Raw genomic sequence first — 25,532 nt, forward strand, 5'->3', positions numbered from 1 at the left:
CCAAAGCAATGGCATGTTATCCTCAGCGTAAGGAAGCATTATTTCTTGGAGTATATTAACATAAATATCAGCTGTTATAGTGCCTGTTGTTAAAAAAATAGGACCAATACCAAATGATGAGAAACATCCCTACACCATAATGCCACCGCCATTTTACTGTTTTTTTAATGTAATATGGGTCAAACTATTTGGTGGTCTGCGGACAAACTGCTTACCATCTTATCCGAAAATATTAAATTTTGATTCATCTGTTCACAAAACTGTGTCCCATTTCTTATTTGTGCAAGCAAAATATTTATGGTAAAATTCTTTTCTGGCTTTTATATGTCGCTTTTTTTAATATCGAAAATAAATTTGCATAAGTAAACACCCTCTAATTGTATGTGAAGTTACATTTAATTTTAAGTTTTTTAAAATAATGTTGCTGGAGACAAACAAGTCCTTTTTAGCTTCACAAATAATTAATTTATCTTCTTGGTAAGTTGTTTTTCTTTTTCAACCTTTAGTTTCCACATATTTTTGTGGTTTAAGAGCGTTTTGAAGCATTCCAACAGAACGCTCAGTTATTCTTGAAATCTCTCTATATGATTTTCTACTGTTTATAAGTTGTTAAAATACTAAGAACTCAGATGAGGTGCAATGTGATTTTCTACCTATCATATCATAAGTTAAAACTGTTGTATGAATTGTTTCACTAATTTACATGTTAATATCACAATCTCATATTTTTAAATATTAAAAATACTTACAGGTTTTTAAGTGTAAGGTAATACTTTAAACTTTAATAATAATTTTTACTTTAGCTATAAATAATTAGCTGAAATATTAATAATATAGTATATTAGTAAACTGTAAATAATTAATTGAACGGAACAATTATTAAACATACCATGATTCAAGATGTACAGTATTATACTGTAAGAATCGTTATACTGTATAACGTTTCTCACTCGCGTAGGTAGGTCATAGCAGTTGGAGGAGGCTACTAAAGCAGCCAGGGTTGGAGATTTGAAAGGGAGGTGTAGCAGTAATCTTCCTTTTGACTAAATATTGAATAAGAATGGGGGCTGTTGCCCCCTCCACCCCCTTTTTATCATAAATTGCTGTGAATAAAATTTTTCTTTCTAAATATTTAGGTTTATTATTCATGTTCCATTGTTTACATTTAATTTTTTCAAAGAATAATAATAATTTGATTTCTTTCTAATGTCAGTCTAAAAAATTAAAACTATTTTTTTCTATTATTTTAATAGTACTTTCTTTTTGTTTATTTATTTGTTTATTTGTGGTGAATTGTGCATTAAATTGTTTAATTGTTTAGAATAAGGCACAGCAAGTATAAACACATTGAGTAGTTTTATAGGGATAGACCCAGCAAGGTGAACATACATAACTAGAAAGACAAAGCAAAGTGTACACACATATTTAAATAGACACAGTTAAGGTTGTATACATAACCATATAGACAGCAAAGTGCACATATAAAAGTTTTTTGTAAAGAAATTTATACACATTTTGAATAAATACATCGAGTAAGAGTTTTGGTTGCTGAGCTTTGTTTAATGTTTTTTTTTTAAATAATTTAAAAGTTTTGAAATTTCTCTCTTTAATTAGTTTAAAATTTGTAATAGTAAACTTTGTTTTTTATGGTTTTTTATTTATTGAACCTTTATTAAAGTGCACATTTCTCAAGTTCTATCCATGCAGAATATATTAGCATTGTACTGGCTTTAGCACACAGTATTAGATATATATTTTTTTAAAGTTCAATTCTTATAATTTTTTCAACAATATTTATTTACAATTTTTTAATTTTTAGAAATGATTTTTAAAACTCATAGTTTTTTTATGTTTTTACTTGGAATAATTGGAGGAATTTTTTTTCCACATTATCTAAAATTTGGCTTGCAGCTTTACTATGAAAATTGCAGAGAAAAACGAAGCTTAGAAAGAATAACAAGTATCATTAGTATAGAACGAGTAGAAAAGCCTAAACTTAAGAAAAAGAAATTTATTTTTATTGGAGTTATGACTGCTGAAAAATACCTCGATAGTCGAGCAAGAGCTGTCTATGAAACTTGGGGATCAGACTTAAAAGGTTATGGAAAGCTAATGTTTTTTGCAAGCAGCCAGATAAAAGACAGTGATTTGCCTGTAGTTTTTTTAGATGGTGTTGATGATTCCTACCCACCACAGAAGAAATCAATGATGATGTTAAAGTATATGCATGATAACTACATTAATGAGTATGAATGGTTTGTTCGTGGAGATGATGATGTTTACATACGTATTGATAAGTTACAAAATTTCTTACTTACTCTTAACAGCAGTGATGATCTTTATATTGGACAAACTGGAAGATATAAAGAAACTTTACGATTCGGCATCAAAGAAAACTACTGCATGGGTGGTCCAAGTTTTGTGTTTACTTCTAGCGCTCTTTATAAACTAATACCATATGTAAAATACTGTCTTGAACATTTAAAGACTAAGCATGAAGATGTTGAAGTGGGAAGATGCTTGAAAAATTTTGTTGGAATCTCATGTACCTGGGCTTTGGAGGTAAGAATACAATTGAAAATTATTATATAATCAAAACTTATTATAATAAGTTAAAATTTGCTGAGTAATAACAAAGATAATGTAAATATATATATATATATATATATATATATATATATATATATATATATATATATATATATATATATATATGTATATATATATATATATATATATATATATATATATATATATATATATATATATAGATATAAATATACATATATATGTACAGGGTGCGGCAGCGATTCGCAAACTAATTTTCTGCTGGGTTTTGTGATGTAAATATAATGCTTCTGCAATTTGTTTTTGTTGATTAATGTTCAATGACCGTCTTAGATTTTAATAAAATAGTAAATAAAACACATTTTAGTTAAAAGTTTTACAATGGAAGGCAAAAGAATCGAAGTTTTTAAATTTGATTCACGTGGGTTTGTCTGCACATGAAGTGATTATCGTTTCTGGAGTATTTAAAACTGCATTTTACAAAGTGGTTAAATGTGGCAGTGCTGAAAGAGCCAAAATGCCTTCTCCAGTGAATTAAAAAGTTGATAAAAAGTTCACAGAAAAGCTTAAAAAGCATGTTGAAAAGAATCCTACTGTATCCATCAGAAAGACAGCAAAATTGTTCAATGTTGATGAAAGGACAGTCTGAAGAACTCTAAAAACACTTGAAAAATTCAGTGTGGCCCAACCTTCATGTCAACTTTTAACAAAAAGACTAAAAATTTTATGATTGGAACGATCAAAGAAGCTTCTAAACCAGCTAAAAACCCATGCTTTGTCCACAGTTAAAGTTTTCTCAGATGAAAACCTTTTTAGTGTTGGCTGTGTGATAAATAGGTGAAATGATAGATTCATTGTGCAGAAGGGTGACAAAGCACCACCTGTGTGTCACACCAAGCACCCTCAGTTCATCGTGATGCTAGGAATCATCGCTTCTAATGGAGAGAAATGTCCACCAATCTACATCAAAGAGAAAGAAAAAGTTACCTCTGATGTGTATATTAACTTACTAAAACACTATGTGGTGCCATGGCTGAAGAAGACACTCCCAGAAAACAATTACATTTTTCAACACGACAATGCACCTTGTTATGGGTTCAGAAAAACTCAACAATATCTTCAGGACAATATGGCTAGTTTCTGGCCCAAACACTTTTGGCCACCATCCAGCCCTGACCTAAATCCCCTGGACTATAGTGTGTGGAGCATAGTTGAGAGTAAGGGTTACAAAAAGGCCCACTCAAGTGTCAAGGGACAATATAATAAGCACCTGCCAGTCCTTCCGTCCTAGGCTTGAGGCAGTGATCAAAAAAAAGGAGACTTAATTGAATGTTAAGGTAGAAAAAGTATTTATCTTCAACTTTTCTTCTATTAATATTTCATGAATATAATTTTTTAGTACTTTAAAAATTTTGAAAAATGTTCTAAAAAGTTCACAAATCGCTGCAGCACCCTATGTATATATGTATATATATATATATATATATATATATATATATATATATATATATATATATATATATATATATATATATATATATATATATACTATTCTATCTATTCTACAACAAGGATCATATATATATATATATATATATATATATATATATATATATATATATATATATATATATATATATATATATATATATATATATATATATGTATAGATATATATATATATATATATTTATATTATTACATATATATATACATATATATATATTTATACATACATATATATATTTATACATACATATATGTATATATATATATATATATATATATATATATATATATATATATATATATATATATATATATATATATATATATATATATATACTATTCTATCTATTCTACAACAAGGATCATATATATATATATATATATATATATATATATATATATATATATATATATATATATATATATATATATATATATATATATATATATATATATATGTATAGATATATATATATATATATATACATATATATATATTTATACATACATATATATATTTATACATACATATATGTATATATATATATATATATATATATATATATATATATATATATATATATATATATATATATATATATATATATATATATATATATATATATATATATATATACTATTCTATTCTACAACAAGGATCAGACAGGTGAAAAGTAATAATATTAATAATAAACTTTATTTATAATTTTATTATATGATATAGTATTATTATATGAATCTTTTTCCAGATATAGGAATTTTGGATACTTCTTTTAACTTTTAGTTATTTTGAATTTCCAAATAAATTTACAGTTTCCGTGAATACAAATTTAAACTTTTTTAACATTTTCAGTTGTTATTCATACAAAAAAAAAAAAAAAGTTTAAAAAAATTGGGAAAGCCATCAGTTTGAATCTAAATCAAGACAGATGTAATGGATATCAAAAGTCCAGATTTTTTTCAGGATTTTTTTTTGAAAAGTGTTTTTCGATTTTTAAAATATGACCTGGATGATCATTGAATGGCATGTTTTTATTTAAGAAGTATTTTCTTATTTAGTATGATGCTCTTCTTTTATTTTTAACTTGTTTTTAGTAGGGGCATACAAAATCTTAAAACAGTCGCAGTATTTTAAATTTTTAAAAATAATAGTAATAAATGCTAGCTACAATCATAAGATTGTGAAGATGTTTTTCATATGATAATAAAAACTTCTATTGTTTGTAGTATTCAACTTAAGATGCTCATGATGTTTATGATGATCAACCAACAGATTTGACAGTCAACATACATAATCTGTATACAATTATTTGTATGTGTTTTCAATAGTGTCATTGAATCTTTTTTCCAACATTTTTTTGTTTTTCAAGCATAGCAATCAAAGTTTTTTGCTTTCATATGAAAATAATTTTTAGTGTCAACTACACATAGCTAAACTGTATGCAGCAGCAAAATTCAGTAACACTACAGACCTTTAAAAAATTCCAGGAAAAAAAAAATAAAGATAGAAAATTATCTTTGTTCAAAATTTGTTTATAATTTAGTAATAAATAATTTTAATTAATATAGCCACCATTAGCTTTGATCACTGCTAGGGATTGCAAAGTTGTTGAACTTTTTAATTACAGTTAAAAAAATAGCCTGTTACTTATCAACCAGAAAATTATAGTAATTTTGCATATTTTTAAAATTTTTCTATCTATATTAATATTAAAAATATTAATATAGATTTCAAAAAAATTTTAAACTGAAAATTTTAATATTTTTTGTTTACACTACTAATACACTAGTATTATAAATACACTGAAAATAAATTCAAATATAAAATTATACAAGTAATAAAAAGAAAGTTTGTTTGTTTTAAAAAGAAAATAAATCTCATTTTCAATGTATCATCTTTTTGAAAATATATAAGAAGCATAAATCATCTATGTTGCTGTCAAAAGTACTGTAAAAGTGGCAGTGAAGCTGAAGGTACATCGAATACTATAACTTTATCTAAATTGTTAACATGATCATCATTATCACTGACAACATTTTCATTTAGATTGTTAAAAATAAGTTTAATCAACTTAATTGATTTAGTTATATCAGTTTTACTGATGTTATTAAATATTCCATAATCGTCATCTTTACTGCAATTATTCAAATTGTTCAGCTCATTAAGAAAGTGTAAAATATCTGAAATAATAGCCTTTTCTTTATTTGTAATTTTTTTATTATTGTAATTATTGTATTGGACCTTGCATACCTAAACTACCAATATCACACTAAAAATGTGATGTTGGTAGTTTAGAGCTATATTCTTCAACTTTCTTGACGTTTGAAAATTGTTCTTGTTATAAATAAGTTGATTTTTTCTTATCTCCTAAAATTGTTGACAAACAACAATTATCTTTATCATAAAAAACCTTGATAATTGCCACTTGAATGCTGTGCGTTAAACATAATTGATGGTTAGCATTAATTAAATTTCCCACTTTCTTTCTTACTGATCTGTCATAATTGAAACCACATTGTCTAATGAAATACCAAGTATTTTACATTTTTTCTCTAAAAGAGCAATACATTTATCTGCTGACGTCCGTAATCTCTAGCAAGACCAAAACTTGTCATATGCATATACATTTACATTCATATAATGATGGTCTTTTACAGTCCACTAATCTAATGTAGTGCAAAACCTTTCACCTTGATAGTTCACTCATAAATTTTGGCTAAGATGCTTTGACATGTTTTAGCTGCATATTCATTCACAGTTTTTCAAATCGTATTTAGAGACTTTAGAATATTAGTATAAGCTTTAGGGAACATCCATAAAGTATGTACGCAGTAAAACCACCTTTTCAGGACCCCAATCATCCCTTGTACGCACTTTGTAGTTTTCACCAACCCCTTCGCCCTCCTTTCTGCTTATGTATGCATTATTTATTACAAAATCAGCCCCTTCCCTTTTTTCCCAGTGCATAAAATTTTCAAAACTTTAAAAAAAAAACTTTAAGTTTATTCGACATATCACTGCCACATAAATGATTAATTTTTTAAACTTGTGTAGTTCAATTCTTTTTTTAAAAAAAAGAAATCATTTTTTATCGAGAGATACAGAAAAATACACAATTTTTTTTTTGGGGTAACCACCTCAATCCCCGCTTCCCCGCCACTACCCACCATACCTGCATAAGTATTTAATGGATGACCCCTTAGCGCTTAACAAAATTCTCAAATAATTAGAAGTACAAAATTTAACAAATGGTTCAACCTCTTTGGCTGTTAATCGCATGCCAACTGCACCAAACAAATCGTTCAGCTGATTTTCTGAAGTATTTTGATTTTTTTGATGAGTTGTGCTGTGTTTGTTGATGTGCATGCATACCACTCGTTTTTGCTTAAAGCTTGCTAATTGCTTTTGAACATTTTTCTTGATTTGATCTTTAAGGCTTCTTACTAGGCTGTTATTAAAAGTTTTATTCTGGCCACCATATCCCTCTTTTTTTCTAACATAGCTACATTCCAAAAAATGTTTTTATACAGCAAAAACTGTTGACCAGGAACCTCTTGTTACTTCTGTAACCTCCCGGACACTTTTATCTGCATAAAAGGGTCTCTTTGATTCCTTTTTTCTTCCTGCATTGTGTTTTTGAAATATTTGGAATATTTTATTTATTTTTACAAAGATATCATTATTAAATCAACACTAAAATTCTTAGAAATTTATAAAGTAGTAAATTTAATATACCACCAACCCTATGATTTTTTAAAGTTTTGTCCAAATTTTGCCGCATGTAGTACTTCCTTGAAACTTATAATAATTTGTTTATTAGATATGATTTTTTCAAGTTTATCATATTTATTTAAACATTTCAATTTTGTGTAGATGGAGTCGTTATTTTACCACAATCGCGCAGGAAACAATGCTTTGATCAAGTTGATAAAAACAAATGCTTTTTACAATGCTATTACAATACATCCTGTAAAAAAGTCTCCATACATGAAAATACTGCATCTTCATTTTTTGGAATTGAAAGTCAAAGAGTACACTCAAGAAACATTGCTGTTGCAGAGACAGCTTAAAACACTTGATACAGTTCTATCAAAAGGTAAATTTATTGCATAATTTTTTTCTTTAGATAAAAAGTCAAGTTGTACCACTGACATCTGTAAGAAAAAATTGTTATAAAACAATTTGACACTATATTGCAAATATGACTATATCAGCCATAGTATTTCCTTGCTCCAAATGTAGTTTTAAATATAGAAATACATTCAGAGCAGAGGAGTGTACATATATACTTTCATACATATATACCAATTTTTTTTTAACTTTATTATGTTATTTTATGGTCAGGTCAGGTATATAGTGTTCACCCTGCTACTGGTAACATGTAACCCAGTGCAACCTGTTTTATGTCCTGCTGCCTTGTGAGACTCGCTTTCTAAGTAAAGGCTGGAAGGAGATTGCTTCCTATCATTAGCACTATTTAAGGCCGGTCATGCCTATAGTAATATATATATAAATTAATATATACACATATATTAATTTTTTTTTTTTTAATTTTTATGTGTGTGTCTTTTATATAGTTTGAGGTGCCTTAATCACTGTTTTAGCTCACCTGTAATCACTTTATATGTATGTTTGTGTTCTGTCTAAACCTCTGGCACTGTGTTGACTTACCCGTAAGTTGCTATCTTTATTTTTGTGTTCTATCTGTTTATGTCTAAATGTATGTTTGTGTTCTGTCTGAACCTCTGGCGCGGTGTATACTCACTTGTAAGTTACTTTATGTATGTATGTGTTTAAATGTTTAAATATTTTGATTAAATGTTTAAATCTGTTTTGATACAGTGTGAACTCATTAGCTAACTAGACACTGCAACTATTAAACTTACGCTCACCCTTATCTCTAGTATTTTGTTGGGTGTAATATTTTTCCTAATGCTTTTCCAAAATATCATGCTCGATGTTTTAAGGTGCTGTTTGCTGGAAGTAGCTCTATTTAATTACTCCAGGTCAGGTCAGGTTTAGGATCATCATGATCACTCTGCTACTGTTATTATGTAACCAGGTACCACCTGCCTCATGCTCTGCTGCCTTGTAGAGTGTGCTTTTTTAGGCAAAGGTTAGGAAAAATAAACTCTGACTTAGAAATCCCCTGCCTTGAGTAAAAGCTAGATATGGTGTCTTGATAAAAATACTCATCTTAAGCAGATGTTACTGTCTTGTAGGAGGCAAAGACTTAAGGGGTAAGCAGAATAATTCTGTTGACCAGCCTTGAACCCCTTCTTCATCTATTAGGCTGACGTAAATGTAAACCTGCGTTACATTTTTTCCTGCCTTGGATGATGAATGCTTGGTCTTCTTGACTTTTCTCATAGGTTTTTCCTTGTGCCTCCTTGATAGTGGCTATGCAACTCTTCCTGTTATCTCCTAATGAGGGTACACAGGGTGTTAACCAGGAATAAGTTTGATACATTGTTTTGACAAAATTGGGAATTTAGGAATTTTACAAGCAAGTTGCCAAGAAAATCCCTAAAATTGCTGGGAAACTCCCAACTCTCAAGAAGTTTTTCCCAAGAGACATTTTCACAGTTATGCAATCGTGTAGTTATACCAGTAACAGCGATTTTATTTCAAGTTAAACACAATAAATTCAAATTTTTTATGTTATTTTTCTATTTGCATTTAATAACAATTAATTTTCTATAATTTTCAGAATTATTATTAAATTTTAATTTATGAATAAACAAACTTTATTAGGAGAACGGGATTTTTTAAATTAAGAATTTTAATTTTATGAGCATTTGGGAATACCGCGTTTAACAGGACTCCACAGGGCTAGTTTAAACCCTGGTACAACTCTAAAACTCAGTTTAATGGTTCTGAGGTCAGCTGGTAGTATGGTTTCTCGAACTCTGTGGTAGCTCTTAGAGAGGCTGATCCATCAACAGCTGCAAAATATCAGAGTAATAACATTACCATGCTGCGCATGGATGGTGTCCCTGTTAATGCTTTTGGTGAGCATTGTCGAGGCCACATAAGGAGCCTTATGTTATGATTGATGGTTAAATAACAGGACTAAGAAAATTGCATAGCTTATTGCTTGGGAGGCCAGGCTCTATCTATGAATGTCAAGTTCTCTTTGAACTTAAATATGCCAAAAGTAAATCAAAATATTAAACATAAAAAACCATCCCATCATCTAACTGTTTTAATATATCTTTTACTAATATTCATGGTCTGCGAAGCAACCTTCCATCAGTTGAATCTTACCTCTTTCAAAATTCACCAGACTTGGTTGCTTTTAGTGAGACTAGTTCAAATTCTGCTATTCATTTTCCTGATCTCAATGTTTATGGGTACTATCTTTAGATTCGCAAAGGGGTATACATACGCATTAATTCACCTATTTATCTCAAAATCAGGTTTCGAATCCTTTGACCATTCCTTTATGTGCTTCTGCTTAGCACCGCTTCAGTCTATCACCTTTCTCATTGTTCTTTATTGTTCTCCTTCTTCCCCTGCCTGCACTCTTTTAGATATAATTTCTGATCAAATTGACCATGCTCTCTCTCTTTACCCCTCTGCCAATATTGTTGTTATTATTGACTTTGATGCTCATCACACTGAATGGCTTGGCTCTAATGCCACTGACCCTGCTGGCACTAAAGCCTATAACTTCTGCATTTCTCAATCTCCTACTCAGATAGTTAACTTTGTGACTCTTTTTCCTGAAAACCCTAATCATTTACCTTCACTCCTTAATTTATGTCTGGTCTCTGATCCTAGTTTGTGTTAGTTTCTCCTTTTTCTCCCTTAGGTGGTTCTGACCATGCAATGTCTCTTTAAATCTTTTATCTTGTACTAAAATCTTTTATTCTTAGTTCACTAAATCTCGTATCTTATCTCAGAAGTTAGGCTCTAGAGACTTTTGTAAAATCTTCAAAAGTGTTTTTAACAAAGGATGGCCTAACATTCCATCTCTCATTCATGGGACTGATCTTATTACCTCTCCCAAAGATAAGGCTGAACTATTTGCAAAGAACTTCTTTTCTAATTTGACTCTCGAATCTTATGGCCATTCTCTTCCTTCCATTTCAATAAAAGAGGTTAATAATTTTGTTAGACATTCAAATCACTCCAGTTTTTGTTGCTAAAGTCATATCTTGATTAAACTCTTTTACGGTTTGTGGTCCAGTCAACATTCCTGCCACAGTCTTTAAAAAATTGTTCTCAGACTCTCTTCAATTTTCTCTAAACTATTTAATAAGTGCTTGACTGAGTCTTGTTTTTTTGCCTGCTGGAAAACGGCATCTGTTGTTCCAATTTTCAGAAACTCTGATGAACATTATGACCCCTCCAATCATTGTCCAATCAGCCTTCTGTCTGTTATTAGCAAGGAATTTGAGTCTTTGATAAATAAATTTCTCACATCCCATCTTGAGTCAAATAACTTGCTGTCAGACAATCAAGCGCTTTATTACAGTCACCCTCAAAGGCCAACACTCTTCTTTATTTCCAGTAACATCCAGGTACCTCAAAGTTCTATCCTTGGTCTTATTTTGTTTCTTATCTACATTAATGATCTTCCCGACAACCTTCCTGATAACCTTACATCAAAAGTAGAAAAAACTTTTATTCATCTAGCTTTTTTCCCTGAACTTCAACCCTTTGGAACTCTCTCCCATCTTCATGTTTCCTTGACTCATACAACCTTCAATTTTTTAAGTTTTCTGTCAACCATTTTCTTGCTCTATAATTATTCTTTTTTTCTAGTAACTCACAACTTAATAGTGTTGCTTGCAGCCTTGTTGGGAGTGAGTCAGAATTAAAATAATAATAATAAGAATTTAAAAATTTGCTCTAAATTTTTAAAACTATTCCTATGATTAAATTTTTAAAACTGTTTCTTAGTTTAAAATAAACAATAGAGGCTTTAAATAACAATAGGTATGAGTGTCAATGATAGCTATGAGCAATTAATTTTGACACAAAAACTCATTTTACATAGCTAAATAGTTGCATAATAGAAAATACTGGTTTCTATTATTACTTTTATAGAGTATGTTTACTTTTTATTAAATCAATAAATATACAAAAATTTAGTTTTTACTGTATTGATATGTATTGTTGAAGCGACTAAAAAAGTGAGAGTTTCATAACCATATACCAAATACGCGCAAAGCAGTAGCCAGTGCCATGGCTACAGCTTGGGTCGGAGACTCTCCTAATAAAACCTGTTCTTAGAACCCAAAATCTTAAAAAATCTTCAATTAAGCGTTACGAAAACTCATTAATATGCAAAAAATTAATGAGTTTATCTAAATTTGGAAAATAGCAACAAAAAAAAATTGGCAGTAGCAAAAACTACGTGAATAAACACTTTAGCAGTTTTGCACAAATTTTTTATTATAATTTAAAGTTAAGCAATTTACTCAGTAATTGCTCAGCTTTATATAAATAAAAACTTAAGCAAAATTCCTAAAAATTTTATTCACGTAAAGCTGACCAATTACTGAGTAAAAGCAATTGCTTTTTTTTATTCACCTGGCCTATTAAGTAAGTTTAATTATTAAGTAACTGGTATTGTGGTTTATCCTCCTCCAGCTAATTACCATATAGAAGCTACATACCAAGACACATTTAGCTCTCTAAAGAACATCATAACTTGCTTTGACAAACCGAGTAAGTGAATTTTGATAAAAACAAAATAAATTATTGTGAAAGTCAGAAGAAGTTGATTAGAAAGATAGCATAAAGAAAGTGGACAGATATAGATGCACTGGTGTTAGTTATAACTTATTAATGTATTTAGTTGAGTAATTAATAGTTGATACTAATAATTAATAATTGAGTAATTTAACTGGTTGTTTTGATTTATAAGTAAATTTACTGTGATGTACTTTATCCATTACGTAAATCACACTAAATTTAACTTTAAAATAGAGTTGTGTTTTTTTTTACCAAGAAAGTTTTATATAAAACTATCTAAATTAGATAGTTTTATGATAAAAAAACTAGTAATATTATTTTCAACACAAGTTAATTGATGTGTTTCCATTGTGGAAATACCCGACAAATTAACCGCCAATGTTTCATCACTTGTTAAAACATTTAATAATTTTGAACAAATTAAAAACAATAATAATGAACAAAACACCAACACATCTGCTAGTTGTTTTATATATGTTAGACCACACTAAAATTATAATAATATAAACTGTGATCCTGTTACATGACAACGGTATGATAACTCTACCATTACATATTTATGTAAAAGTAATTGCATTAGTCAAAACATTTAAACAGATTTCTCCTCAACAAAGAAGGTTTATGCTAGTAAAATAATTAAATTAAAGTACTGACTAATACGGTTTTTTTCTGATTGAAAAAATGTAACAGAATTATATCACATACTGATCAATTGGTTTTGGTTATTAGGTATAAGAAAAAATTAAAAATTTAAAAAGACAATCCTATGATAATGCTAGTAATATGTCTGGAATTTATTCAAGAATTTATTTCAAAATGTTGTTTTTACCATATGCATTAAGACAAAATCATGTCTGCTAAACAGCAGGGAAGAAATCTCATTGTTTACATTAGATAAGGTTGATTAGGACCTAAAAGTTTCAATTAGGAACTCTCCTAATTGAAACTTGTGGGATGTCCAACTACTCCTGTGTTCCACTTCTCCCCATTCTCTTCTACTGCTTCAAGGAAAGCCATCAAAAATTCTTCTGATACAAGGTGGTTTTGTTGGTATGATTCTTGTAAAGCTTTGTATAAAAACTGGTATCTAAGTTTTAGGAACTGGTTATAGGAAGTTATAGGAACTGGTAGAAATATCTAAAGTTTTAAAATAAATATGGGAAAATGATACTGTATATTTTTCAATCTAAAAGCCAAGCACAAAGTATTAATAACCAAATGAGTTGTCTCAAATGTGTTTTTTTTCTTCTTTTTTTTTGAATAAATATTTTGTTAAATAATTTTATCTTAAAAATATCCAGTTGGGCCAATTTTTATTTGAAATAACTTTATATATAAGTTATTATTATTGTAGTTGTAATAATATTAAACTTTCATAATTGTCTAAACTGTCTATATTCATAGTATAGTAGTTATTGAGTTTGTTTAATTTTTTTTTTTTATAATAGATTTCTTCAATTTGTCTTCCGATGAGATGGTTTCTTTGAACAATGTAAAGAATTTTTATAATCAAATGCCAAAAAATGAAGAACCTGAATGGGAAATGTTTACATCTAATAATGTTTGTTGATTTTTTTTCATTTGATGAAATGTTTCTAAATGCTTCTTATATCATATAATGTTAATCATGATGTTCTTTTGAGTCTCTAGATAAAATTTTCAGAAATATTTGTTTTTTAAAAAAAATTATTTGTTATAGGAAATTGGTTTGAAATTATTTAACCATTAATAAAAGTACTGTTTTAAAACATTTACAATTACATTGCAGGAACTGTACTAATTATTAATTTAAATTAATGGACCCAATTTTTATAAAGGTTTTTTTAGCAGATTTTGCAGTTTAAATGTGGCTCTTGTTAGTTAATAATCTTAACCATTGAGATCTGAATTTCTTCAATCAACTTAACAGTATCTATAATAAAGCCAACTTGTTATTCTATCTCTCTTGTATGGTTCAGATTTTGTCATCTCGCCTAAAGAACTTTTCATCATTATCATCTCTTGATTCTACTAGTTGCGTTCTACTTGATGTAGCCTACAAACAGTTTGATCCATTGCTTGACATTTGTATCACTCCAGCTTTTGTATCTAAAGTGCTTTTTTGCTTAGACTCTTCTACAGCTTGTGGTCCAGACAACATACCTGTTATAGTCTTGCAGAAGTGTTCTCCGAGGCAGTCATCTATACTTTCAAAACTATTTAGCAAGTTTTGAAAGTATAGATGACATCTTATCAGAGTCTTGCTTTCCAGCCTGCTGAAAATAGCTTCTGTTATACCTATTTTCAAAAATTCTGGAGAGCAATCCGACTCATTTAACTAACATCCCATTATTCCTCTTCCTATCATAAGCAAGGTTTTTGAGTCTTTAATTAACAAACACTTAATCTTCAAATATTGAATCTATTAGCTTACTTTCTGATCATCAATATGGATTTTGATCTTCTTGTTCCACAGCTGGTTTGCTAACAGTAATAACCGATAGGTTTTATGGTGCATTAGATAGATGTGGAGAGTTTAAGGCTGTTGCTCTTGACATCTCTAAAGCTTTTGATAAAGTTTGGCATGCTAGTTTTTTTCTTATGGTGTATCAGGTAGTTCTTTAAGGTTATTGAATCCTTCCTTACCAATTGCAGTATTAATGTTGTCCTCGATGGACAGCTTTCATATCCTGTCACCTCAGGGGTTCCTCAAGGTTCTATCCTTGGCCCTATACTTTTTTTAAATTTACATTAATGATCTTCCAGATATTCTTACATCTAAGATGGCATTATTCGCTGACGATACTACCATTTATTCTCGGCTTGATAAGAAGCCAACACTCTCTAATTGCTTGAAGATCGTTTGAAAAAGATCTTACTTCTGCGACAGTATGGAGCTCTCAGTGGCTGGTGAACTTTAACTTAGACAAAATTCTTAAAAAACAATTAGCTGAAAAGAATAAAAAAAATTTTCAGCTAATCATTATCGCAAGAAATTAGATCTTCCTATATTTATTTACGATAATGTACTTGATGAGTCACCTACTCTTTGTCTTCTAGGACTAACTCTTACTTCCGATCTTTCTTTGAAACCATATATCAGATCCATTGTAAAATTACCATTTACTAAGGTTGCATCTCTTTATCATGCTTGCCACTTTTTTACTTAAGATTTTATTATTTATCTCTATAAATCTCAAATCTGTCTTTGTATAGAATACTGTTGCCATATCTGGAGCAGATCTTCCAATAATGCCCTTTCTCTTTTAGACAAGGTGCAAAAACGAAATGTTAACATAATTGGACATGCTCTTGCAGTCAACCTCCAACCATTATCACATTGTTGTAATGTTTCTTCTTGTTCTCTTTTCTATAAATACTATAATGAGCACTGCTCTAAAGAGCTAGCGTCTCTTGCCCCATCTACTAAAATTTATTCTTGTGTTACTTGTCATTCAATCAAGTCTCATCTTTTTACTGTGACTGTTCCTAAGTGCTCCAAAAATTCTTATTTGTCTTGTTTTTTTCCTCGAATATCTGTTCTTTGGAATTCACTTCCTTTATCTTGTTTTCCTGATTTATATAACTTGCAATCTTTCAAGTCGTCTGTCAATCGTTATCTTGCTCTATAAACTTCATCTTTTCTTTTCCAGTAACTTCCAACTCTAATAGTGTTTGCTTGCAGCTTTGTTGGAAGTGAAGATGTTGAAAAAAAAATGAATAAATATAAATTTTTGTGATGTTATCATAAAAGTATAAATTTTGGTGATGACATCATGTGTATTATTAAGTTTATCTCAAAAACTGATCTTTTTTCTATTAATGGGGTATCAAGTTCCCAGACCAATATGGTACCGTGGCGGTTCTAAAATTAGATTTGATAAACTTTTAGCAAAACTTTCTGAGATCGAAATTCAGACAAACAAAACAAAATGCAAAGAAACTTAATACCAATTCTGAAGAAACTGTGCAATAAAAAAAGTGCAATAAAACAATGTAATAGAAAAAGTGCAATAAAACAGTGTTATTAGGATTCTCATCAGATTCTTGCTACCTTGAACATTAGCCAGCTGGTGTAATTTATAAAAAATAGGATTATCTAAAGATTCGATAACAAACTTGGAAAAAAGGATAAAAGAAAAATGAAGCTTTCAAAATTATATATTTAAACAAAAAGTTTACATTTTGTAGATTTTATTGTCAAAAAGAATAAAAATATAGATTTCCTAACATAGATGCAAATAATATGTAGAATCATTATAACAAAGAAATTTGTAAACTCTTCATTAGTTCTGAAATAAATACAGAATGCAGCATTGTTGATTTTAATACTAGAAATAGCCATGATGTTATTGTTGATTTTCTGTATCATTTAGTTCTTTATTATATGAACATGAAAAATATAATTTTATCGCTTTAATGAATCTCAATTTTCTACTTTTTCTTGGACCAGAGTTTTTGTTTTTTAATTTTTAACTGCTTTTTTTTTACTAATTTTTGTTCAATTAATATAAAATGAACATAGCTTAATAGTCTCTCTCTCTCGCACACTCTCTCTCTCTCTATATATATATACACACACACACAACACAACACACACACAATATTAGTAAAAATTAGATTAGAAATAAGAAAAAAGTAAAATAAAAACTAGTATACTACTAAATAAAAGCCAAGTCTTAGCATCTTTCACCTGACTTTGAAAAAATGTCAATGACTATTAACTTCTGATGTATAGACATTATGCTAAAGAGTTAAAGTGAGACTCAATCATATTACTTCTGATGTATAGACATTATGCTAAAGAGTTAAAGTGAGACTCAAACATATTACTTCTGATGTATAGACATTATGCTAAAGAGTTAAAGTGAGACTCAATCATATTACTTCTGATGTATAGACATTATGCTAAAGAGTTAAAGTGAGACTCAATCATATTACTTCTGATGTATAGACATTATGCTAAAGAGTTAAAGTGAGACTCAATCATATTACTTCTGATGTATAGACATTATGCTAAAGAGTTAAAGTGAGACTCAATCATATTACTTCTGATGTATAGACATTATGCTAAAGAGTTAAAGTGAGACTCAATCATATTACTTCTGGAGTATATTTTTAGTCTGCTTATAACTGAAATACTTTTTTCATATTCGCAAGTTGTTATTGGAATGGTTCCTAATATAAAAAACACTGTCTTTGTATTTGGAAAACCTTTTATGTCAATGACTTTTAAAGTACCAGCAACAGTTGAAGGAATATTTGACTGGTTTTTTCCAAATAATACCCATAAATCTAACTCAAGTCTACAGTTTTATTTAAAACTGTATTTTACCAAAAAGTCTCTTGTAGTGTATTAAGTACATTTAGAGATAGGCTAAGACCAGATGTATAAATCTTCCAATCAATAAATCTTAAGAAATCCTCTCTAATCTCATTATTTGAATATATATATATATATATATATATATATATATATATATATATATATATATATATATATATATATATATATATATATATATATATATATATATATATATATATCTTAAAACAAGTGACATTTGTTCAGTATTTGAACAGTCAACTGCTTCATCACAATAAATTGACAACAAAATTGAATGCTTAACATTTTTTTGTTAAAACTTCCTCAATTGCTTTCCAACAAGAGTCAATAAATTGGTTTTGGGCTGTTTTTGATATATAGGTTGGATTTTTTATACTTGAAGAAAGATAATTAACTAATATTTGATCATCAGCGTCAACACAAAAATTTAAAAACTCTATTAAGTTACCTCTTTCAACCTTTTGTGTAGAAGATTCCTCTATATCAGGATGATATTTAGTATCATTACAATGTCCGTGAAGTGTTAGATTGTTTCTACCAAAAAATAATATTGTTTTTAATTATTGGAACTAATTTTTTGTGGTTATCAGAAAGAAGTTTTAAACGAGAATTATTTATATCAACCTCAATAACATTACTTTTAGAGTTGCAACGTGAAAGTAATGCATTAAATGAAAGCATAAACCTTTAATGTAAAACAAAACTTTTCTAATATTTTTTAAAATCACGAACAGCATTACCCCACTCTTGATGAGACTTGAAAACTAAATTTAGTTATTCCAGACTTATTTGGAATACTTGCACCTAGCAAAGTACAAGGAAGACAGTAAGCTCCATCTTCTTTTCTAGAATAAGCTAACCAAGAAAATTGGTGAGCCATTCAAGTTTAAATGATCTTTTTATATTAATAGATATTGGAAAAACAAATATAGAATTAGGATGAAATACTTTGTTTACCATATCTAACAAAATTGCATCATCTTTGCCAGCGGTTAAAAGTTTATCATGGTTTAGATATGTGGAAACATCATCTAAAGAATTTGAGTCTTTATATAAAGGAGTATTAACTGAGTTGGAATCTAATCACTCAAATATTTTAGAATCTACAGAATGTTCAAAAGACAACTTTATAAAAGCATTGTCTTTTTAAAGTTAATTTTAGATTAGATTTTGAGATGTTTTGCATAATTAACTTTTTCTGTGAAAGGAAACATCAGAGAGTTGTTTTTTATTTGTTTCAGTTTTAAGACTAATAAAGTGAAAAGAATAAGTAAAAATAAATTTAAAAAACTAAAAAAAGATCAGTTTATATTATTTTTTAGCTGGAAATATATAACACAATTAACTTTAGTAACAAGGTTTACCTTAAAGCAACATAACCTTTACTATCTTCTTACTTCAGGATAAAACAATTCTTTTCAAAACTTTCAAAAGACTGATTGTATGGCTGCACTGGACACTTGTTATTTAAAATTTTCAACTCTTCAGTTAATTGATTTTTATATTTGCAAATATTTGGCAAATATCTAGCCTTAATTGCATTTTAGACTAAAAAATTCATCTTTGTTTCAAAACTTTAATTTACTAGCAAAGTCCTATGACAAAAATTATGAGCGAAGTATTACGTGACATACCAGAATTTTGTAAACTTTGAACGATTTGGAGCAACTGATGCAATTGTTCTAAACTTTCAACAAAATTGATTGGTTATTATAAACATTTTTTTATCTTTTTTGAAACATTTTTGTATTTTTTTGCAATGGTTTGTAGCAACTGTTGCAATTGTTATTTTAATAAATAGTGATTGGTTTTAACTGTTTTTTAACCAATCATTTATGATTGAGACTACAATTGCATTACTTGCTACAAAGTGATCAGAAAAGTTTGTAAAAATATACCAATAATATAGGTTAAAGCGTACAATATTTTTTCTTTAACCAATTACATTTGTATTTAATGAAGAACAATTGCATCAGTTGCTCTAAAACACTGAAAATTTTGTCTAAGTAACACATAAGTAACTATAGATATCAAATAAAATTGAGTTTAGATTTAATAATTTTTTTCGAGTTTAAAACAAATTTTTCATTTTTTGTGAATATCAGATTGTAATTTCTACTTTAACTTTTTATAAGGAAAAAAAATTCAAAAAGAGATAAACTTAAATTTATCGGTGCATAAATATTGATCCACGCGCATCAGTGGCGACACCCTAGATCCGCTCCTGCCTTAAAATCACTTTAAAAATTATTAACCTTTAGTAAAAGTTGAATGAACAGATTTGCTGATATTTAAATCAAAATTTTAAAAGAATAGTTAATATGTTTATTAAATGTTTTTTATTCGAATTGTTATTCAAATACAAGACGTAAAACTATTTTATTAATTTTACAAATATTTTGCGATTTAATATATGTAAATATTTTATGCAATGTAATATAAATAATAAATATTATGTAATGTAAATATTGAATTGTTTAAAGTATTTAAACATTTATTTACTTATTATGTAAAACATTAATAAATAACAAAATTAAATTTACTTAAATCTAGTTAACAAATGTTTAAAATAATTTAAACAGTTATCAATAATTATTTACAAAAAGCGTGGTAATTGCAACAAAAGCGTTTATTAAATTCTCAAGTAAAATAGTTTTTTTAACATAACTCAAGTAACATAGTTATGTCCACTGGTAAATTCATGTATTCAAAGAAATGCTTTTAAATCAACTACTTATCTTTGGATAAAACTAAACAAGATTAACACAAATGATAAAAATGATGATTAAAAAATTATCTTCGCGGCACCAGTTTTAACTATAGGAAAAGGAGGAGAGGGGAGTCTCAAGAACATCACATACACACGCGCCCCTAACGTCGCCAAAAAAAAGTAATTCGCAAATAAACTCTGGGCTCAGCACTGCTTTGTGTAATCCTTATACAATACTATTATAAAAAAAAGTAAATTTAAAAAGATTAAAAACCATTTTAAACAGATTTTTCAGAGTTGAAATTTAAGCTTGAAAGTTGAAAATTATGGATGAAAACTTATACATGAATATTTTTGTAAATATGTACTTATTTTACTTGGTTGCAGCTTTTAAAAAGGAATCTATATACTTATAAACATATATATTTAATATTTTTTAATATACTTATTAACATAATATATTTTTAATATTTTCATGTTAAAAATATCACTAACAGTTAATTTTTAGAGAACTTGTTAACATTTTTCTGACCTTGTCAAATTCTTTTTTGTTTAAGCGTTTAATCTCATGTGCTTAATATGAAGTATTAATTAATTAAGGTAATTAGTTAACTTTTGGAAAATATACCCACCCTGAGCATATTAAAATTCATTAAGTTCAATCATTAAATTTCACTTATTGCCAAAGAAAACTATCAATATATAAATAAAAAATTGGAGTAATCAGGCTTTAAAATGTCAAATTTAAACTAAATGATCAAAATGAAAACTTTCATTGTAATCAGCTCTTAAAAATTTACAAACACTAAACAAGTATTCAAAAAGTTATTGAGAGTTTGTATTGAAAACTGAATAACTTGTATTGTTGTTGTTATACATTTTTGAGTTGTTTATCCACATTTCGATTCCAGAACCCTTAGTTTTAATTTATTCAATTTTATGCGTGACAAAAGCCAAACTGTACCTTATTGTGTTTATTTCATAAAAAAAACATTAGAAAATAAGTTTTGAGTTAGTTAATCCAAATAATAGCAAAAAAAACATTACGGTTTTTTTGTTTGTTTGCTTATTTCTATTTCTAATGCATTATTAGGCTTATGATTCACCATAGAAGTTTTTTAAACAATTTAAATTGTACACAAATTTAATTTGTGCACAAGGGAGTGGGTTTAATAAATGTTTGTGCTGCAACTTATGACGTTATAGTTTATGATGTCCATCAAGAATTAAAAAAAATAAAAAAATGTAGTTTTTGTTAAGCTTTTCTTTTAAAAAAAACATACTCAATATTTTATTTTCGCCAACAATCAGTGAATAAAATTTGATATTTTTCACTAAATCCCAAAAATAAAAAATTGTTTATGGTTTTAAACAACCTGTTTTCAACATTTGAAAATTTGTCATTTATAGAATATTTATTTTACATAAAAGACTTGTAAATTTATATTTAGATAATTTTTATACTATATAAAAAATTGACAAAATATTTTGATGATCATGATAACTCATTATGACTGCAAATCCAAAACATCACATTATGTTAGAAATTACACCATTCATATTTCAAAAATTTATTTAAAAAAATAATTTTTAAATACATTATGACTGCAAATCTAATCAAAACATCATTATGACTGCAAATCTAACCAAAACATCATTATGACTGCAAATCTAGCCAAAACATCATTATGAATGCAAAAAAAAAAATCAACTAGCCAGATATTTCCTATAAACAATATGGTTAAAAATAATGTAGTTTTTTGTTAAAATCTTTTTTTTCTTCTAATTGTTGTTGAAACCCTCTCTCAACTTTTTCACTTTCAAACACAAGCCTTGACAATCCAGGCTGCTGCGCGAAGAATTGAGTTAAGCACAGTACTAACAGGGACATAGCAGGAGTTAAACAACAATCTTCTTCCTAATGCGGCAAGTGCTCTATATGGCATTTAAAATAATGAAATATTTTGTTAATACAAATGTTTTGTTTTGTAAAGTTTAACTTACTCTAAACTTGTTTTCTAAGGTTTATTTAATGCATGAACACAACTTGTCTCCCATTTGGTAATCCCATTAAATAATTGGTTTTATTATTTTTAGAATTGTTTAAAAAGTTGGACATAAATTCTTTACTTTTTTATTCTATAAAACTGAATTGTATTTATATTTTTCAATTTGAACAGGTTGACTTTTGAGTTTTTAGCTATGTGAATTAAAATTTTTTAAATTTCATTTTAATTTTTCACATTTTTAACATTAGTGAGGTTAAAATGTGTTAATTCGAAAAAAAGATTTTGTGTTTTGTTTTGAGATAGACCTAAAAACATAAAGACATAGAGTAAGTTTTCAGTCAGTCATAGAGCAATCTTTCAGTCATGCATAGAGTAAATTTTCAGTAATTCATAGAGTAAAGTTTTAGTCAATCGTTGACTACTAGTATTTTGACTTTCTAATGCTGGGTTCGACTTCTGCCACAATCTACACCTGTTTTCATTTAACATAATAATACCATTAATGTAATTAATAACAGCAGAAGCTACAGATATCTTATAAACAATGTTTCCAACATAATCTCATTTCCATTTACTTTTTTCACTTTTTTTTTTTTCATTTATTGAACTTCAATATGGCGGAACTTTTTTTCTTAGAGGTCTTTTGAAAAAAATAGTGATTTAATGATGTTAGACCTGTCAATGTTGACATTTTCTTTGTAAGTTGTTTTACCGATAATTTTGTTGCTCTAAAATTTACTCAAAGATCTGACTGTGTTATTAGATTGTTGTATTCATTAAAATGGTGTAAAACTGCAGCAACAGCTTTTTTCATAGTTCTTGATCATTATGGCATGGCTAAGTGGTAATGATTTGCAAGGTATCCGTAATTTTGTTTCTCATCCCTTTTTTTCTGTTTCCAAATCCTTTACCACTAACAACTTTTTCCCTCATAATTTTAATTGTTTGAAGATGTGTACAGAAAATGGTATTAAATACATTTTTAGTTGCTGAACTTTACAATTTATTCTAGGCATGTTTGCATTTCATGGTTTAAAGAAAAATATTTATTTCTTGATGGCATAAAATTTTATTTTTTGTTACATTTTTAGTCTGCTTTAGAAACGTTTTTAAAAAACTTTTTATTAGTTATATATACCTACATTCATAATAAATTTGTTCCACACTGTTTGAATTGTGTATTAGCAAATTTATATATATATATATATATATATATATATATATATATATATATATATATATATATATATATATATATATATATATATATATATATATATATTTAAATGTTATTAGTTAGTTTCATATATTAGTTATAGCTGTATTTTAACTATTTTATATACTTTAAATGTTATACAAATATATGATTTTGTATTTTAAGGTTTATTCGTGTGACAAGACAAAAAAGACGCTGTCCGGTCCATATAAACAAAGCACAAATGAAGTCTTACGTCAAATGATGATCATTTTTAATAAAGAAGCTCGTCAAAGATTGCAACAAATGCTGGTTTTTAAGCGACTAAACTATGGTTATCATCGTCATCATCCAAAGTATGGTGCACAGTATAAACTAAACATTCTTATGAATTACCATGCTCCTTTGGGTTTGAACAATCAAAAACTAAATATTCATATAGAGCGCCACGTCTATTTGCAACGACCATTTGGAAATACTATTTATTCAATTGACCATATAAAAAATGCTTTAAAAGGTGTTCTTCATTTTATTTTACCGCTAGATGGTCAATTTGCTTCTTTTGTAAATTTTATGTTGCTTTATGAAAAGTTGTGTTTACAACGCAGGCTTGATACCTCGCTCACTGTTGTCTATTTTAGCAAAGTCACAGCATCTAAGAACCATATGCAGTATTTTACTAGTATTAAAGTCAAGTATCCTCATTCTATTTTGCACTGGATAGAACTGAACGTTTCTTTTTCACGCTCTTTAGGATTATCAACGGGAGCTTTAAGTTGCAATAAAAGTGCATTACTTGTTTTTTTGGATGTTGAGGTGAAATTTACTGAAGACTTTTTAATACGGTGTAAAACCAACACCAAATTGGGTGAGCAGGTATATTATCCAATGGTTGCTATTCTTGCTAATCAACTACCTTTATTTCAAAATGCTTTTAAAGCTAGTTCAAAATTTAATGGTTTTTGGAGTTCAAATCACTATAAAGTTTCATGTCAGTATCGAGCAGATTTTGATCAGGTCGGTGGTTTTAATACATCGGTTTCAGAAGAAGAAAATAAAGATGCAGATTTGTACGAAAGGTGAGAAATTTTACTTTTAGTTTTCTTAATGTTAAGTTTACAGCTCATTTTTAATTGCATTCATTGTTTTAAATTAGGTATCTTATTAACGGACCCTCCGTATTTCGTGCATTTGATCCGGGTCTATTTCAAACGCATGAATAACCTTTTCAGACATAACTAAAAAAGATTTTCTGGTTTTTATTTATTTATTAACTTTATTTTTTCTCATTTTTCAGAGTAAAATTATTTAACATTATTTAAATAATTTCTTTTTAATTTTATTTAAATAATTATTTAAATCAAATCAATTTCCTTTTTTAATTTCTTAAAGTAATTCAAATCTAGTTTCTTGCAAGATTCAGAAATTATATTTGTATTTTTTATATATTCTGTTTTTTAAATAGAAAATTATTTATTTTGTATTTTAATATATATATTTATAAGATT

The 25,532-nt window shown here is 27.9% G+C and overlaps 1 protein-coding gene across 1 annotated transcript; it reads left to right on the plus strand.

Moving 5' to 3' along the window:
* Positions 1–1,792: 1,792 nt before the first annotated feature.
* LOC100207869 (chondroitin sulfate synthase 1) lies at positions 1,793–25,317 on the plus strand. Its single transcript, XM_065814903.1, has 5 exons — positions 1,793–2,562; positions 7,952–8,174; positions 14,233–14,345; positions 24,211–25,103; positions 25,181–25,317. The coding sequence occupies exons 1-5, from the start codon at positions 1,822–1,824 to the stop codon at positions 25,245–25,247; spliced, it is 2,037 nt and encodes a 678-aa protein (XP_065670975.1). The 5' UTR covers positions 1,793–1,821; the 3' UTR covers positions 25,248–25,317.
* The last annotated feature ends 215 nt before the right edge of the window (positions 25,318–25,532 follow it).

Source organism: Hydra vulgaris, chromosome 13 (genome assembly GCF_038396675.1).
Source record: "Hydra vulgaris chromosome 13, alternate assembly HydraT2T_AEP".
In the NCBI taxonomy this organism is placed as follows: Eukaryota; Metazoa; Cnidaria; class Hydrozoa; order Anthoathecata; family Hydridae; genus Hydra; species Hydra vulgaris.

Excerpts from the sequence above, each read along its gene's own strand:
- LOC100207869 (XM_065814903.1), top strand. The coding sequence starts at position 1,822 with ATGATTTTTAAAACTCATAGTTTTTTTATGTTTTTACTTGGAATAATT. Across the intron at positions 14,346-24,210 it reads AAATGTTTACATCTAATAAT|GTTTATTCGTGTGACAAGAC; the intron begins GTTTGTTGATTT and ends TTGTATTTTAAG. Across the intron at positions 25,104-25,180 it reads GATGCAGATTTGTACGAAAG|GTATCTTATTAACGGACCCT; the intron begins GTGAGAAATTTT and ends GTTTTAAATTAG.